Source organism: Engystomops pustulosus, chromosome 7 (assembly GCF_040894005.1).
Source record: "Engystomops pustulosus chromosome 7, aEngPut4.maternal, whole genome shotgun sequence".
Taxonomy (NCBI): Eukaryota; Metazoa; Chordata; class Amphibia; order Anura; family Leptodactylidae; genus Engystomops; species Engystomops pustulosus.
Window position 1 is genome coordinate 22,464,173 of NC_092417.1, and position 17,632 is coordinate 22,481,804.

At 48.1% G+C, this 17,632-nt stretch overlaps 1 protein-coding gene across 1 annotated transcript in view; it reads left to right on the forward strand.

Moving 5' to 3' along the window:
• The first annotated feature begins 476 nt into the window (after positions 1–476).
• The window catches only part of LOC140069420 (uncharacterized), a 41,514-nt gene continuing 24,358 nt past the window's right edge, over positions 477–17,632 (forward strand). The window contains exon 1 of the mRNA XM_072115105.1: positions 477–1,447. Coding sequence (XP_071971206.1) covers positions 578–1,447 — 870 coding nt within the window. The 5' untranslated portion in view covers positions 477–577. The remainder of the gene's footprint in view (positions 1,448–17,632) is intronic.

A 17,632-nucleotide genomic window follows, 5' to 3' on the forward strand; every position in this document is an offset into this window, starting at 1 on the left:
TCCAAAGCCATATTTATATGTAAGAAGAATAGTGAGTGCAGCTCTGCAGTATAATACAGGATGTAACTCCGGATCAGTACAGGATAAGTATAGTCATGTATGTACACAGTGACTGCACCAGCAGAATAGTGAGTGCAGCTCTGGGGTATAATACAGGATGTAACTCAGGATCAGTACAGGATAAGTAATGTCATGTATGTACACAGTGACTGCGCTAGCAGCAGAATAGTGAGTGCAGCTCTGGAGTATAATACAGGATGTAACTCAGGAACAGTACAGGGTAAGTAATGTCATGTATGTACACAGTGACTGCACCAGCAGCAGAATAGTGAGTACAGCTCTGGGGTATAATACAGGATGTAACTCAGGATCAGTACAGGATAAGTAATGTCATGTATGTACACAGTGACTGCACCAGCAGCAGATAGTGAGTGCATCTCTGGTGTATCTCGTCAGCTCGTTAGCTGTCTGTTGCTGTGAGAGGCTGTGTGCTGCTGCTGCTCCTGAGCTCCAGGGAAAACCACCTCCACCTGGGGCCTGCTCTCTCCTCTCCCAGGGAGGGAGTGGGTTTCCAGGCATGAGCCAGGGCAGCAAGTCCCAGGCTCCTGCTTCCCGGTCTAGGCCGGCGGGAGGCAGGGGTAGCCAGGAACCGGCCAGCGCTGCGGAAGCCTTGGGGGTAAGAAGATCTGCAAGGAACAGCAGCAATGCTGCTCCAAGTACCCCCAGGCCAGCTAAGGCTTCAAAAAGCACCAAAACCCCAGGAAAGCTGGATACCTCGGGAAAGCTGGGTACCAAGGAAAAGCTGGATACTGCGGGAAAGCTGAGTGCTCAGGGAGGTGAGGCTGACCTCAGTGAAGAGGGCTGGGGAATGCTGAGGACCCGGGAGTCTATTTCCAGCTATGCCTCCCGGGCTCTGGGCCACCTCGCTGAGTACGAAGAAGCCAGCAAGACGGTGAGGAGACTGCGGGAGGAGCTCAGGTGCGCCCATGCCAGGGCAAGCTCTGCCCCAAAGAGGAAGAAGGAGCAGACTCTGGCAGAGATATCCAGGCTCCAGACTAACATCCAGGCCTTGGAGGAGAGGAAGGCTTACCTGCTGGAGAGGAGCGGACCATTCAAGGAAAAGATCCTTAATGATGAGAGATTCCGGGAGATGGAGGAGGAGAAGCAGAGGCGGCTGATGGGGCTTCAGCCAGAGAGTCAGACGGAGGAGGAAAGTCCGGTACCGTACAGTGGGCCCCCTGCAGGACAAGCGGCCTTGTCAACTGGCTGCGGTTCTGCCGGCCCGGGTGAGGATAGTGACAGCCACCAGGGAGGGGCGCTGATGGAGGAGATCAGACGGCTCGAGTCCCCTGTGCACCTCCTGGACTTTACTTTTGGAGACGATCTGCCGGAGGATGCACCGGGGGGCAGCAAACCGCGAAAGAAAAAGACCAAATCCGTGGAAGTGGTGAGTCTAGTTTACAGCCCCCTCCCCGTAAAACCCGAGTCGGCCGCAGGGTCAGCTCACTGTGCGAGCCCCGTTACCCAGCCCAGCACGGGTCCTGCAGTGGACTCAGTGCCAGGGAGCGGGGAGATTACAGGTGTGACATCTGATGTGGCGATGGGCTCCGTCTCTGTTTGTGGTAACAGTGGGGGAGCAGGGGAGACATCGGCCGCAAGGCCGGACAGTAAGGGCGGCTCGGCAGTGGCGATACCATCGAAATCCAGTGCTGTGGTGCGTCCCCCAGTGGGAGGGGGGGATAGCCCGGCATTGGTGGCAGCTTCCGGTGCCTCGGCGCCTCTTCATGCTGTTGCCGCTGATCACTTGGTTATGGGGCGGCGGCAGCGTGGAGGGGTTGCTGAGGCTGAGGGCTCCAAACCTCCCAAACCTAAAGTCCTGTTTTGCATAGGAGTTGGAGATAATCTGCAGAGAAGTGCTGAGGAAGGTGGGGATCAGCGGTGCCTCACACCGGCCAAAGATCAGCGGCGACTCTTACCTTCCCCTAAGAAAAGTAAAATAACATCTGCTACCGATGATGCGGAGGGCACAAGTGTGACACAAGTTGGGGTCCCCTCTGGGCGATGCGCTGTGGGGGGACCCCCGTCCCTTGTGCCTGAAGATGCGGAGGTGGTCATGTCCCCTAATGTTGTTGCTGGTCCAGCCAGTGTGAATGGTGTCAGTAATGTTTTGGTGGATAATGTGAATGGTGTGAGTGGTGCTGAATCTTTTCCAGCTTTGGGGGTGAGTGATGGAGTGACTGGTGGTGTGGGTGGCGCGGCTGAGGTGGGTAGTGTTAATGTGGTGGGTGCAGTGGTTGGTCCGGTTGCTCCCCCAGTGGCGGCCCCTATTAAGAGCTATGCCAGTGTCGCTGCTGGGGGACGTAGGGTTCCATCATCCTCGTCTCTGGGCTCTGGGGACGGCTTTTTGCAACGGCGCCTCCTGCAGGCCTTACAGAAGGGTGAAAGGACGATCAATGTAGCGGGGCAGGAGGTTGATTTGTCGTTTTGGATAGAGAGGCACGGCCTGTCTGCCTTCCGAGAGCAAAGAGGCAGGGAGACATTATGGTCGCTCCCGACAACCGGGCCGGGTGCTAACCGTAGGAATGTGGTCCGTCTTCGGTGGCGTGGCAGTGATGTGTGTCCCCCTCGGGCACGGGTAGTTGAGCTGCTGCTGAAGATGGACTTCAAGGCGGCTGACATCTTTGCCTTGATCCATCCCTATGGTACATCTGAGTTTGATATCAGCTTTGTTCGGCCGGAGGGGCTTGAGCTCTTCTGGTCCAACTATGAGCTGAGATACAACGAGCCCGAGTGGCGGGACTTTGCTGTGCAAGCAGTGTCCCGCCAGAGCAAACTCAAGAAAGTGACCGTTCTTACCCGTAACGAATCACTATCTTGCTTTGACATCATGACCTGGATGAATCGTTATGGAGAGGTACTGGGAGTACCCGAGAAAAATCGAGACAAGTTTGGTATCTGGTCAGGGGCTTGGACCTTCATGGTGAAGTTGAGGCGTTCAGGTAACTCAGTCGCCCACATCCCTTCATCAGCCTTCCTGGGGAGGGATCGGATCCTGATCTTCTACCGGGGGCAGCCTAAGCTGTGTCACAGGTGCGGTGACCCCACACATTTCAGCGCAAACTGCACCGTGCAGAAGTGTGCGTTGTGTGGGGGTGTCGGCCATCTCGCTGCATCCTGTACAGGGCAGATTAGGTGTAACCTAATGTGGTGATCTCGGTCACCCGTACAGTCGTTGTCCTCTTTCCTTTGCTAATGCGGGCTCAACCTCAGCGGATGAAAGCCATGAGGCTGAATCTGCTGGGGAGGGGACTAGCAGAGGCAGAGGAATGGAGGGGCCAGGGAAGAAAGACAGGAAAAAGACGCCTGCCCAGCTAAGGCGTCTAGAGAAGCGTCAACAGGAGAGAGAGCGGGGGGAGTCTCGGGCTGCTGGGACAACCTCTGGCGCTCTCCTGGAGACCTGTCGCTGAGGCCCCAGGGGATGATGTGCTGGATGAGGAGGTCAGGAGGATCGAGAGAGAGGAAGGTGCCACGTCCTCAGACTCCTCCCATTATGAGAGTATGGACGAGGATAATAGGGCGTGGCTAGAGGAAAAGCGTAAGCGTGGCGCCAAAAAGAAGAAAAAGGGTAAAAAGAAGGGAGGTGTAAGATCTTCTCCCTCCCTGACTAAGGTACCCAAGGAAGGTGCAACCGACCCCCCGCTGGTCGAACTTTCAAATCGATTCCTGGCCCTGGATGGAGCCTCTCCTGCCGATGGAGGGGCTGAGGGTGAAGGGCCAGAGGTGGCGGAGCCTGCAGGGGGTGCCGAGTCTCCCCCTGGGGAGTCAGGGTCCTCAGGAGGGGAGACTGGCCCAGAGTCTGGAGACGAGGATGAGGGGGCAGGTCCTGAATCTGCCCCTGAAGCATCAGAGGTGCGGGAGATGGACACCACAATATGTCTAAAAAGGGGGTGTTCGTTTCCCGAGGGTGGTGGTAAGATGGGTAAAAAGAAAGCCGTCCAACTCAATCACTCATGATGGCGGTCCATTAATGTCGCCAGCATTAAGTCTAATGCGGCTAGATTTGCGGCCTTTGATTTTCTCGGCCGTGTTGAAGCCGACATTTTATTTTTGCAGGAGACCAGGCTGCCAGATTTGGCGGCCGTGTTTAAAGCTAAGAGGGAATGGAGACACGGGCCTTCCTATTGGTCTCTTGCGGCCGAGCCGTATAGCGGAGTGGCGGTCCTTTTTACCGCACCGGTAGAATGCAGACGAGTTATTGAGTTAGAAATGGGGAGGTGCCTAATCCTGGATGTCCTCATGAAGGGACAAGAACTTCGCCTAATTAACATCTATGGTCCCCAGTCCAAGTGGGACAGGAAGTGTCTCTTTATGAGGATCAAGCCCTACCTTTTTACAAATCGGCAGGTGGTCTTTGGAGGGGACTTCAATGCTGTCACGAGGTCCCAGGATAGGGGAGGTTCCAGAGACAAGCTGACTTATGATAGCGTCGCTCTTAATAGCATAGCCAGTGAGGCTCGCCTGGTGGATGTCCACATCCGGCACACCCCAGGCCACGCGGGGTTCACCTATTATAGGGGTAGCTGCAGGTCTAGAATAGACAGGTTTTATTTAAAGGAGGAAGCCATTTCTTCAGCAGCTTCTGTTGTTGAGGTGGAGTTCTCCGACCACTGTTTAATTTTGTTTTCTCTGAATGTTACAGAGACCCCCCGGATGGGAAGAGGCTACTGGAAGCTCAATTCGTCTCTCCTGGAGGAAGCGGAGATCAGACAATCCTTTGAGGACTTTCTTCAGAGCCAGGTACCATTGCTGGGCCTTTGTAGCAGTAAGTCAGAGTGGTGGGAAATGCTCAAGAAAAGGGTGGCGAGATTCTTCCGCCAGCTCTCGAGCCTCAGGAGCCTGGACAGGTACCGCCTGTATCAGGGCCTGAGGAGTAAACTCGAGTATCTCGTCTCGACTGGAGGTAGTCGTGAGGACATCTCCAGAGTGAAATCCTTGCTGAAGAGGTGTCAGTACGATAGACACGCATCTTTGGTTTTTGAGAGGGATTACGGGAAATACCGCTCGCCCGACCCTTACAGGAACTGCAAGATGTCAGTGAATGGTAAAGTTGTCACAGGACTGGTTGACAGTACGGGATCCCTGAAAAGGTCCAGATCAGGGATCCTGGAGGTCGTCAGATCCTTCTACTCGCACCTATTGGGCAGGAAGGATCTAGATCGGGATGTGATGTCGGCTTTCCTGGCTGAAACTGTCCCTGAGCCAGGAGTAGACCCCTCTCTTGATGTTTTGACAGAGATGATCAGGGAAGAGGAAGTCAGCCGGGCGATTGAAGGGCTCGCCCTCAAGAAATCGACAGGCCCGGATGGCTTAACATCTGAGTTTTATAAGACCTTTAAGGACGCCTTGGTTCCCCTCTTGACTGAGGTATTCAATGAGTGTCTTTCCTCGGGCGCTCTTCCGAAGTCAATGAGGAGGTCTGCCCTGATCATCCTGTCAAAGGGTAAGGACCGATCTCGTATTGAGAACTGGCGTCCCATAGCGCTTCTCAATACGGACAGAAAGGTTTTGGCAAAGGTGCTGTTTAATCGGCTGGTGCAGTTTGCGCCCCGGCTCCTTTCGGTGACCCAGCACTGCTCTGTTCCAGGCCGCAGTACATTTAGTGCTGTGCTTTGTGTCCGGGAGGCAGTGGAGCAGGGCAGGGCTGGTAACTGGAAGGGGTACTTGCTGTCCTTGGATCAGGCAAAAGCGTTTGATCGGGTTAACCACGAGTACCTCTGGTCTGTCCTTCTGAGGTATGGCCTGCCGGGTGGGTTTGTCAATTGGCTGAAAGTTTTGTACGCAGGGGCAGAGAGTTTCCCGCTTGTGAACGGTTGGATTGGCCGCTCTTTTGAGGTCGGGTCTGGTGTTCGCCAGGGTTGTCCTCTGAGCCCACTTTTATACGTGTTCGCGATTGACCCATTCCTTAGGAGGGTTGATCGTGGGCCGTTGGTGGGAGTCGGGATGGATCGGGCAGCACCGGAAGCCACTCTAAGGGTGGTAGCGTATGCCGATGATGTCACCGTTTTCGTGTCCTCGGGAGGGGAGGCGCAGTGGGTGATGTCAGAGGTTGACCGCTACTCAGAGGTTTCTGGGTCCAAGATCAACCGGGATAAGTGTGAGAGTCTCTGGCTGGGAGAGGGAGGTCCAGGCTTTGATCTCCCGGACACTCTTCCAGGGCCCCAGGACTCTGCCAAAGTTCTAGGCATCGAATTTGGCCAGGGGGATTACCCCATGCAAAACTGGGACGGCAGGCTTAAGATCGCCGCTCAGAGGGTGGACCAGTGGAAGGGTTGGTCTTTGACCCTCAGAGAAAGGGTTAATCTGATCAAAACTTACCTGCTCCCATTGCTGATATATCTGGGCAGTGTGTGCATGTTGCCAGAACCCCTCTGGACTCGGGTCTACAGTCTGTTCTTCCAGCTGTTATGGGGGAATAGGCTGAACCTTATCAAGAGGGAGGTTACTTACCGCACGAGGAGACAAGGAGGGTTGTGTATGGTCAACCCTGTGGTGTTCCTAGTGAATACCTTTCTTAAGATCAATGTTGCAAACCTCTGGAAAGAGAGGGCTCCTCCGTGGGTATACTCCTGCAGGGGATGGTTTCGGCCTTTCTTCCAGGAATGGGAGACAGGAGGACAAGTGAAGGATCTCCGTACACCGCATGGGCATCTTCCGGCTTACGCTACCCCGGTTCTGAAGGTGATTCGCCGGTGGGGTCTGGGAATGTGGGAGATCAGGACCATGTCGAGGAAACTCCTTGACAAGAGGGTTCTGTTGACCCATTTCCAGAAGCCTCTGGCCCTCAGGGATTGCCCAAGTCGGGATCTGGGGGTGGGTTTGAGTTTATTGAATTCTATCCGGATCCCCTTGAAGTTTTGGGACTTGACTTGGCGCTGCTTCCATGGAAAGCTGTGTGTGAGGGACAATCTGAAGTGTAGGAGCTCTGAGGAAAGGGGTTGTCCCCGGGAGGAGTGCGGTGGCCTGCTGGAGAGCATGGACCACTTCCTGCTTCAGTGCCCCTATAACACAGAGGTGTACAACCGGGTGGGCGCTTCCATCCATTGGCCCGGGTTGGCCGGTCTCTCCTATGCGGAGTGGGCCTATGGAGCATTCAGAGGCCTGGGTGGCCGGGACCGCTGCGTAAAATCCTCCCGGTGGATGAGGTGGTTAGGAACATTCTGGGTGACCTGGTGAAGGTGCGCTCTCTGGAGTATGAGAGGCTGGGCACGGGGAGGGCCTCTCTCCTTTGGAGGGGGTTCTCCTTTAGTGTCCCTTAGTCTGTCATCTCCGCTCCTGGTGTTGGGCTGAAGCTGACACTGTAGATTTTTGTTTTGTATCTGAGGTTATAGTGATGTTGGGCTTGCAGGTGCCGAACCTGGGCTTTATGTGGTTTTGATATATGTTGGTATGTTTAATGTGTTTGTATCTTGTGTTATATGTAGTTATAGTTCTTGTATGTATATAGGTTGGTTGGTTTTGGGGTTTTGGTGTTAGGGTGTTAGGTTGGGAGGGGGGTGGACGGGACTTGGACTATACGATCCTGGGCACTGGTCTGGACTATATAGCGCGAATTTTGGACGTTAGACCAGTGTCTGGGGGGGGGGAGGGTGATGGGCGTGGGATTTAGTTAGTTATATTTATTGTTATTTAATGTTAATGTTATTTCCGTTATATTCATTGTTATTTCTGTGTTTATTTATTGTTTATTTATTTATGTGTATTTTGCTGTGTACTGTATTTCGATATAAAAAAAAAAAAAATTAGGTGGTGGGACTGGGTGAAGGTTTTGTTTGTTTTCATGCTGAGTGTGTGGTGTGTGTGGCTGGGCCAGGAGGTTTTGTAAGTTTATTTTGTTTATATTTGTTCTTTTGTAATTCTTTTGCCAGAAGTTATGGCTTTATTTATGTTTATTATTGTTATGTTTTTCACTTTTATATAAAATAAAAGATTTACAGGATGTAACTCAGGATCAGTACAGGATAAGTAATGTCATGTATGTACACAGTGACTGCACCAGCAGCAGAATAGTGAGTGCAGCTCTGGTGTATAATACAGGATGTACCTCAGGATCAGTACAAGATAAGTAATGTCATGTATGTACACAGTGACTGCACCAGCAGCAGAATAGTGAGTGCAGCTCTGGTGTATAATACAGGATGTAACTCAGGATCAGTACAGGATAAGTAATGTCATGTATGTACACAGTGACTGCACCAGCAGCAGAATAGTGAGTGCAGCTCTGGAGTATAATACAGGATGTAACTCAGGATCAGTACAGGATAAGTAATGTCATGTATGTACAGTGACTGCACCAGCAGCAGAATAGTGAGTGCAGCTCTGGGGTATAATACAGGATGTAACTTTGGATCAGTACAGGATAAGTAATGTCATGTATGTACACAGTGACTGCACCAGCAGCAGAATAGTGAGTGCAGCTCCGGGGTATAATACAGGATGTAACTCAGGATCAGTACAGGATAAGTAATGTCATGTATGTACACAGTGACTGCACCAGCAGCAGAATAGTGAGTGCAGCTCTGGGGTATAATACAGGATGTAACTCAGGATCAGTACAGGATAAGTAATGTCATGTATGTACACAGTGACTGCACCAGCAGCAGAATAGTGAGTGCAGCTCTGGAGTATAACACAGGATGTAACTCAGGATCAGTACAGGATAAGTAATGTCATGTATGTACACAGTGACTGCACCAGCAGCAGAATAGTGAGTGCAGCACTGGAGTATAACACAGGATGTAACTCAGGATCAGTACAGGATAAGTAATGTCATGTATGTACACAGTGACTGCACCAGCAGCAGAATAGTGAGTGCAGCTCTGGAGTATAACACAGGATGTAACTCAGGATAAGTACAGGATAAGTAATGTCATGTATGTACACAGTGACTGCACCAGCGGAATAGTGAGTGCAGCTCTGGGGTATAACACAGGATGTACCTCAGGATCAGTACAGGATACATATAATATAAGGTCTGTTCTCATAGGTTACTTTATATCTGTATACACACTTTTCAGACACTTTTTTGCGCTACCCCCCGGGAATTCTCTTGCCCTGTGTATGTTTTTCTTCATGGTTTGCAGCCTGAGGTTTCTGTTTCTAGAATTGTGCCTCATTCAGCCCTTTTGACAGCATTTTGCATGAATTATGTTCCCCTTACGTTGTGAATTTTTCTCTCGGTCACACGATTACTTGTGAAATTCTGGATGTGGGGGATGACTGGGACAACAGTAAAAATCAGGCAAATAACATATTGTTTGTTCAGTGTCAGGACATGGGCAGGACGGAGGAGAGGGGGCCTCTAGTGACACCCATCCTCGCCTGACAACTGTGTATACAGGGCAGTGATGTGGTAGGTATTGGGTGGTGTGGAGCTCATCATACAAATGACCTGGCACCAGGGCCATTTCTAGTCTTTTTGCTGCCTGAGGAGAAAACTGAAATGCCACCCCCACCCCCCCCAATAATAAGATGTCTTCAGTTCCGCGCAGCATCTCCACACAGCGCCCATAAAAATACAACAGTCACTTACAGTATAATGTCACCTAGAGAACACTGTGCTCCTAAGTAGTATATATGCCAAACTACACAATTTAATATATAGCCCCCTAATAACTTAATTAATAGTGTCACCCTAATAAATGAATATATAAAACACCACCCTAATAAACTTATGGTATATACAGCCCCAATTAAATTATATACAGTACCCCTTAACAACTTACCCTATGAATGTCCCCCTATTAATATGTGTCCTCCACATATAATCCCCCCCTTATGTTATATATAGTAGCCCATCAGGCTATCCCCCAGTTCAATTTATATACATCTTCTATAAAAAAAAAAAGCCCCCTCCACTCCAGTTTAGTTATAAAGAAAACTTATACGGAGAGCCCCCACCCACATTTTAATCATGGGCACCATAGTGAGTCATGACTCCTCTACCTCCAGGTTTTGTCATATATAGAGCCCCAATTTATTTAGGATCCGTCCCCGATATTTATATCTGCCTTTCTGCCGCCACAATTTTTTTTATAAATGTAATTTTTTAGATAATTTTTTTAATTAATTATATGGCCAGTTTAAAAATAATAAATATTTTACGTACCTCTTCTCCCGCGCCGAGGTCCTGGACCTCCACAGCCCCCACATGGACCTCCACAGCCTACACAGCCTAACGGGTCTGCGCTGCTGTGCTGTAATGCTTGCCGAAAGTAATAGTAAATGGGTAGCTCGAATCATCCACCACTATTCTGCCGCTCTTTTTAGGGCTCTGCATCTCCCGCCTGAGGCAGAATTTTCATCCCGCCTCATGGCAGACGTGGTCCTACCTGGCACTGCACAAAAGGAATTGGCAATGGATCTGCCCATGGACCATTTGGACCTGCTTTTTACTAGGAGGGGTAGCCAGCTTGGGGAAAAGTTATTCAAACCCAACCATTTCAGGCCCAAGTTTGCCAGGACCTTCACTGAAAATTAGGGTCTTACCCAGTAAATCTAAGACCCTTGGCAAGTATTATAAATTGGGTCCCTGTTGTAGATTTTACAATGGACCAAGGAGCTTTAACTTCCACCAATGGTAATAATACCACCAAAAGAAGGGCATGTTTGAAGGGGTTTTCCATAAACATGGAAAAATAAGATCACATAATTACCCCACTCTGATTCTATGCAGAATTTCTCTGCTATTTTTTCTGATTTCGGCCTCTGCACTTGACACAAAGTTCGGTGGTGGTCACAGGATCCAGTTCATCCAATGAGTGTCCTCGTCAACACAGGAAGCTGGAAGTGACGACCAATGTCCAGGAAGGCCACTTATTGGATGAAGCAGGTCCCATGGCCCCTGGGAACTTCTTGTTGGACGCAGTGAACATAGGCAACATAGCAAACTGGGGTAAGTATTCCTTTTTTTTTACTTCTTCACCCTGACCCCCAGGGGCTTTTCCACATTTTCCCCTTTTAAGGCCAGGAACAAGCCCCAGGACCTGTATAATACTAAGAACCAGATTGTGGATGACAATTGTGTAAGTGCTGACCCTTTTGTCTTTAGGACCTTCAACCCTCCACCATACAACTTTTAATGTAATCCTCATTTTGGTAGGGATATTGCGTTTAATGAAGAAGGTTGTGGGCTGAAATGGGTGGTACATTCCAAGCAGATATTCGGGCTCATTTACTTACCCGGTCCAGTTGCGATCCAGCGGCGCATTCTCCGACGAGGATTCGGGTCTGCCCGGATTCACTAAGGTCCACCAGGTGTCGCTGCTGCGCCGAGGTCCTCCGGAGTTCACCTTCTTCTTCTCGGTGCATGTAAGTGCTTGATCTTGCAACACTTTTCAGTCTTTAAATTCGGTCTTTAAATTTTCCAAATCCGTCGGGTTGACAGACAGCCACGCCCCCGATTTCTGTTGCGTGAAAGCTGATCGCATGTGCCAAAATCCCGGCGGTATTTGGCGCAAAACGGAAAAAAATCGGGAAACCCGACGAAAGTGCGGCCGCGAACCCCTTAGTAAATGAGCCCCATTGTGGTGTTCAAATTGCTCCATACCCAAATGTTCCGGAATATATTCCGAACCATTGGCCTCATACTGTAATGACTGATTAGACAGATTCAAAGTGTGCAAGGACACAGTGATGGGGTGGAAAAAAGTGCAGATCCATCACGGCCCAGGCGGATTCTTTTCCAGGGCCATAACTAAAAGTTAAACATTTGACTTGGGGGTTTGGAACAGATATTGGAGCCCATCAGCTTCACTCTTGCCTCTGCCCGCAACTGCTACCACCCTGTTGTGAATTTATTGCCAAAATTTCTTGGAGGAATAACAGAGGGACAACACAATTCAGATTTCTAAAGAAGTATTTACAGAAACTGACAAGTCAGGAGAGGTGACAGCGATGATGGATGAGCTTCATGTTATTGCCGTTTCAGCCTGAAATAACACAATTTTTCACCCTTTATCCTACATGTTTGGTCCTGACACGTGTCGCAATAGTCGTGATCCCATACTTTCTATCTCAGATGAAAAACACAGAAAACAGGGGAGTAGTTTGTAGGCGGCGAGGAAGCTGCCATGTGATTTTCCTTATGAGAAGTGTAAATAGTGTGTTATTCGCAGTGCACAATGTCATGTTTGAGTTCTGGGCGGTGTCTGGGATACTTTCTGGGGCTATATGACAGCTGGCGGGGCCACCAAATGTCTCACTTATTAGCTATAGACGTGTCGTGGCTTGTTGCTTGGTGGAGATAAAGTTCTGACTCTCTGCTGCCACCACTAGGGGGAGCTGCTGCAGACAGAGACATTAATAAAGGGCTTTCCAGTCTATTGATAGCAATCACCTTTCCATATTAGATACCCCACTGGAGCAATAGCTAATTTGCTGAATCTTTCTGTCTTCACTGCTGAAAATCAACACAGAAGTTAAGCTTCATTCTTTGCTTAGTGGCTGAACCCCATTATTTCCAGCTTTGTATACTATATAGTGTTAGAACAGCCCGATCTGTTATTAATAGACTATTGTTAGGATAGTCCATTAAAAAATAGTGCTGGGCACTGCCTTATAATAAAAGCTGTATGCATCTGTGAATTGAGCTCCCCCTAGTGGTGGCTGCAGGCAGAAAAATATATATATATAATGTATTGATATATGTGTCAGTTTGGTATTAGGTTATATTAGGGACCTAAAGCAGGAAGGGGAGGAACATGGAAATGTTGTACAAAATTTCGATAAAAATTTAAGCCGCTGGACAACCCCTGTAGTCTATATCTAGGGGTTTCATGGCTGCTATTGCATTTATCACATATGTGTACAGTGTCCCTGTCTCTGTATTCTGGATTTTCCATGGCACATCGGCCTGAGGTTACCCAGCAGTGCGTGGGCTGCTCCTCACAGGCTTCTCATTAGGATTTTACTGTGCAAACAGAGGTAGAAGAATAACAGGATGCAAGCCGGAACGAACTCATAAACACGCCATATGGTGCTGTGCCCTCATCCCGGGATCTCATGACAGCCGAGCGGAAACAGGAGCCGGACGCTGGCTGGGGGGGGGGGGCCTGATACGTTATACCCTTTATTATATGACCGCACTGCCCTATTAATGGGGGCACCTTCTCCTTTATACCCCATCAATCATGTCAACGTCTCCCCCCACATCCTGGGAACATATCGGAAGGATATTGTATATCAAGAGGACAGTGACACAAAATGAGGGGGGCTTATAGGAATATACCTTATATATTGCCAGAAGCAAATCTGGAAGTTACTGGACCCCAAAACAAAACCTGTACTAGGCCCCTCAACTAGTATTATACACAGTGATGTCACAGTACAGGGATAATACACACAGTGATGTCACAGTGCAGAGATAATACACACAGTGATGTCACAGTACAGGGATAATACACACAGTGATGTCACAGTACAGGGATAATACACAGGGTGATGTCACAGTACAGGGATAATACACACAGTGATGTCACAGTGCAGAGATAATACACACAGTGATGTCACAGTACAGGGATAATACACACAGTGATGTCACAGCACAGGGATAATACACACAGTGATGTCACAGTACAGGGATAATACACACAGTGATGTCACAGTACAGGGATAATACACAGGGTGATGTCACAGTACAGGGATAATACACACAGTGATGTCACAGTACAGGGATAATACACACAGTAATGTCACAGTACAGGGATAATACACACAGTAATGTCACAGTACAGGGATAATACACACAGCGATGTCACAGTACAGGGATAATACACAGTGATGTCACAGTACAGGGGTAATACACAGTGATGTCACAGTACAGTGATACTACATACAGTGATGTCACAGTACAGGGATAATACACAGTGATGTCACAGTACAGGGATAATACACACAGTGATGTCACAGTACAGGGATAATACACACAGTGATGTCACAGTACATGGATAATACACAGTGGTGTCACAGTACATGGATAATACACAGTGATGTCACAGTACAGTGATAATACATACAGTGATGTCACAGTACAGATATAATACACACAGTGATGTCACAGTACAGGGATAATACACACAGTGATGTCACAGTACAGGGATAATACACACAGTGATGTCCCAGTACAGGGATAATACACACAGTGATGTCACAGTACAGAGATAATACACACAGTGATGTCACAGTACAGGGATAATACACACAGTGATGTCACAGTACAGAGATTATACACACAGTGATGTCACAGTACAGGGATAATACACACAGTGATGTCACAGTACAGAGATAATACACACAGTGATGTCACAGTACAGGGATAATACACACAGTGATGTCACAGTACAGAGATTATACACACAGTGATGTCACAGTACAGGGATAATACACACAGTGATGTCACAGTACAGAGATAATACACACAGTGATGTCACAGTACAGGGATAATACACACAGTGATGTCACAGTACAGGGATAATACACACAGTGATGTCCCAGTACAGGGATAATACACACAGTGATGTCACAGTACAGAGATAATACACACAGTGATGTCACAGTACAGGGATAATACACACAGTGATGTCACAGTACAGAGATTATACACACAGTGATGTCACAGTACAGGATAATACACACAGTGATGTCACAGTACAGAGATAATACACACAGTGATGTCACAGTACAGGGATAATACACACAGTGATGTCACAGTACAGGGATAATACACACAGTGATGTTACAGTACAGGATAATACACACAGTGATGTCACAGTACAGGGATAATACACACAGTGATGTCACAGTACAGAGATTATACACACAGTGATGTCACAGTACAGGATAATACACACAGTGATATCACAGTACAGAGATAATACACACAGTGATGTCACAGTACAGGGATAATACACACAGTGATGTCACAGTACAGGGATAATACACACAGTGATGTCACAGTACAGGATAATACACACAGTGATGTCACAGTACAGGGATAATACACACAGTGATGTCACAGTACAGAGATTATACACACAGTGATGTCACAGTACAGGATAATACACACAGTGATATCACAGTACAGAGATAATACACACAGTGATGTCACAGTACAGGGATAATACACACAGTGATGTCACAGTACAGGGATAATACACACAGTGATGTCACAGTACAGAGATAATACACACAGTGATGTCACAGTACAGGGATAATACACACAGTGATGTCACAGTACAGAGATTATACACACAGTGATGTCACAGTACAGGATAATACACACAGTGATGTCACAGTACAGAGATAATACACACAGTGATGTCACAGTACAGAGATAATACACACAGTGATGTCACAGTACAGGGATAATACACACAGTGATGTCACAGTACAGGGATAATACACACAGTGATGTCACAGTACAGGGATAATACACACAGTGATGTTACAGTACAGGATAATACACACAGTGATGTCACAGTACAGGGATAATACACACAGTGATGTCACAGTACAGAGATTATACACACAGTGATGTCACAGTACAGGATAATACACACAGTGATATCACAGTACAGAGATAATACACACAGTGATGTCACAGTACAGGGATAATACACACAGTGATGTCACAGTACAGGGATAATACACACAGTGATGTTACAGTACAGGATAATACACACAGTGATGTCACAGTACAGGGATAATACACACAGTGATGTCACAGTACAGAGATTATATACACAGTGATGTCACAGTACAGGATAATACACACAGTGATATCACAGTACAGAGATAATACACACAGTGATGTCACAGTACAGGGATAATACACACAGTGATGTCACAGTACAGGGATAATACACACAGTGATGTCACATACATGGAGCTGGTCATGTCCTCTTCTATAAATATGCCCAGGATCCTCTACTCTGTTACATTAAATGCCCCGGGGGTAATTATTATTATTAGTATTATTAGGCGGCTCCTTGTGACACGTCTATGTCTGTCTTTGGAGCTTCGCTGCCGCCAGACTAAACTTTGGCCCTTGATAAATCTGCTGGCAGTGTCTTACGCTGTGTGGCTTGTTTGCAACAGTTGCACAAAAAGTTGCAAGATACCATGAGAAGTAACAGCTCATAGACCGGGGTGCGGAGTGACGGCAATCTGCACCAAAACTTGCACACAGTCAATCGAGGGGATTGCCATCCCATTCTCATCCTGCACAACCCCTTTAAATATCCCCATAGGTCAAGAATGTTTTGTTCTGGAATGTGGGAGACGTCTTGTCCAGGAACAGTCCGATTTAGTAGCACACTACGCCCTTTTACTATCTACAATAAACATGGGCGAACTTCAAACAATGTATTGTGAGCGCAGAACTCCTTCTATTATTATCTATAAATGTACCCAGCGCCACTCCAGGAAACGTCACTGCACTCCAGGACCGCGCTTCTGTAGACTCGACCTTCTCTAAACAATGATGTGCTGACGAAAATGTTCTTAAAGGGAGTTAACTGACTCCCAAATCACCCCTAAAATAAGATCAGCATTGGGTGGGGCACCGGAGGAGCTTTTTTTAGATATACCTTTTATCTTTCCCAAATATCTCTAATTTTACAGAGAATTCCGTTCTAATCTTAATGCGAATGAGCGTCGTGGTGCACCAGGGGCGGAGCTGACATCCCCATAGAAAGGGGGCACAGAGAGAAGAAAAAACGGGTGCACCAGCATAAAGGTATAAAAATGTTTCTTCCTAATATAACAGATTACGGGGAAACAGTAAACATAATGGGGCTCATTTACTAAGGGTCCACGGTCCGGACTATCGTCGGAATATCCAACGATTTCCGATGTGCGCCACATTTAGAAGGGTTTTTTTTTGGCGCACGCGATCAGATTTTGACGCATCGGCGCCAGCTTTCATGCAACAGAAATCGGGGGGCGTGGCCATCGAACGATCCGACGGATGTGGACTAAGCGCGGGATTTAACATTCAAATTTGTGTCGCAAGAAGAATGTGAACTCTGTCGGACCTGAGCGGGGAGAGATACATGCAGGATATCAGGCGGACGATCTACATGGATCACAGAATCGTCGGGGAACGCACCTTGGGGATCACGACTCGGACAGGTAAGTAAATGTGCCCCAATATGTCTTAAAGGCTCATCAAAAGCCCTACCCTTTAAGGATTATGCCCAACAGAAACGTCTTGTAAAAATTTTGCAGCGGGCACGGAGACTAACTTCCTCCTGAACACTTTCATTTTCAGCTGGTGAAAAACCTGTAACAGACAGACTGAGAACGCCATAGTCAATGAGTCAATAGAGCCACACGCAGTATTGCTGTTGACTGATCTCATTAGGCCCTGTGCTATGTGGTTCGCCTTATGGTTGAGATGATGGGTCATGGCATCACGACCACTCACATCATCCACTGAGATGTTGTCTGTTGGATTGAATGCAATGGGGGATGACCATGGTTATGGCCTTTTGACCCACACATATTGCTAGATTGGTGGGAAACAGCCAGCCCGGCAAATGGAAGCCCCTAGCAACTAGCCATGGCTTTGATCGGC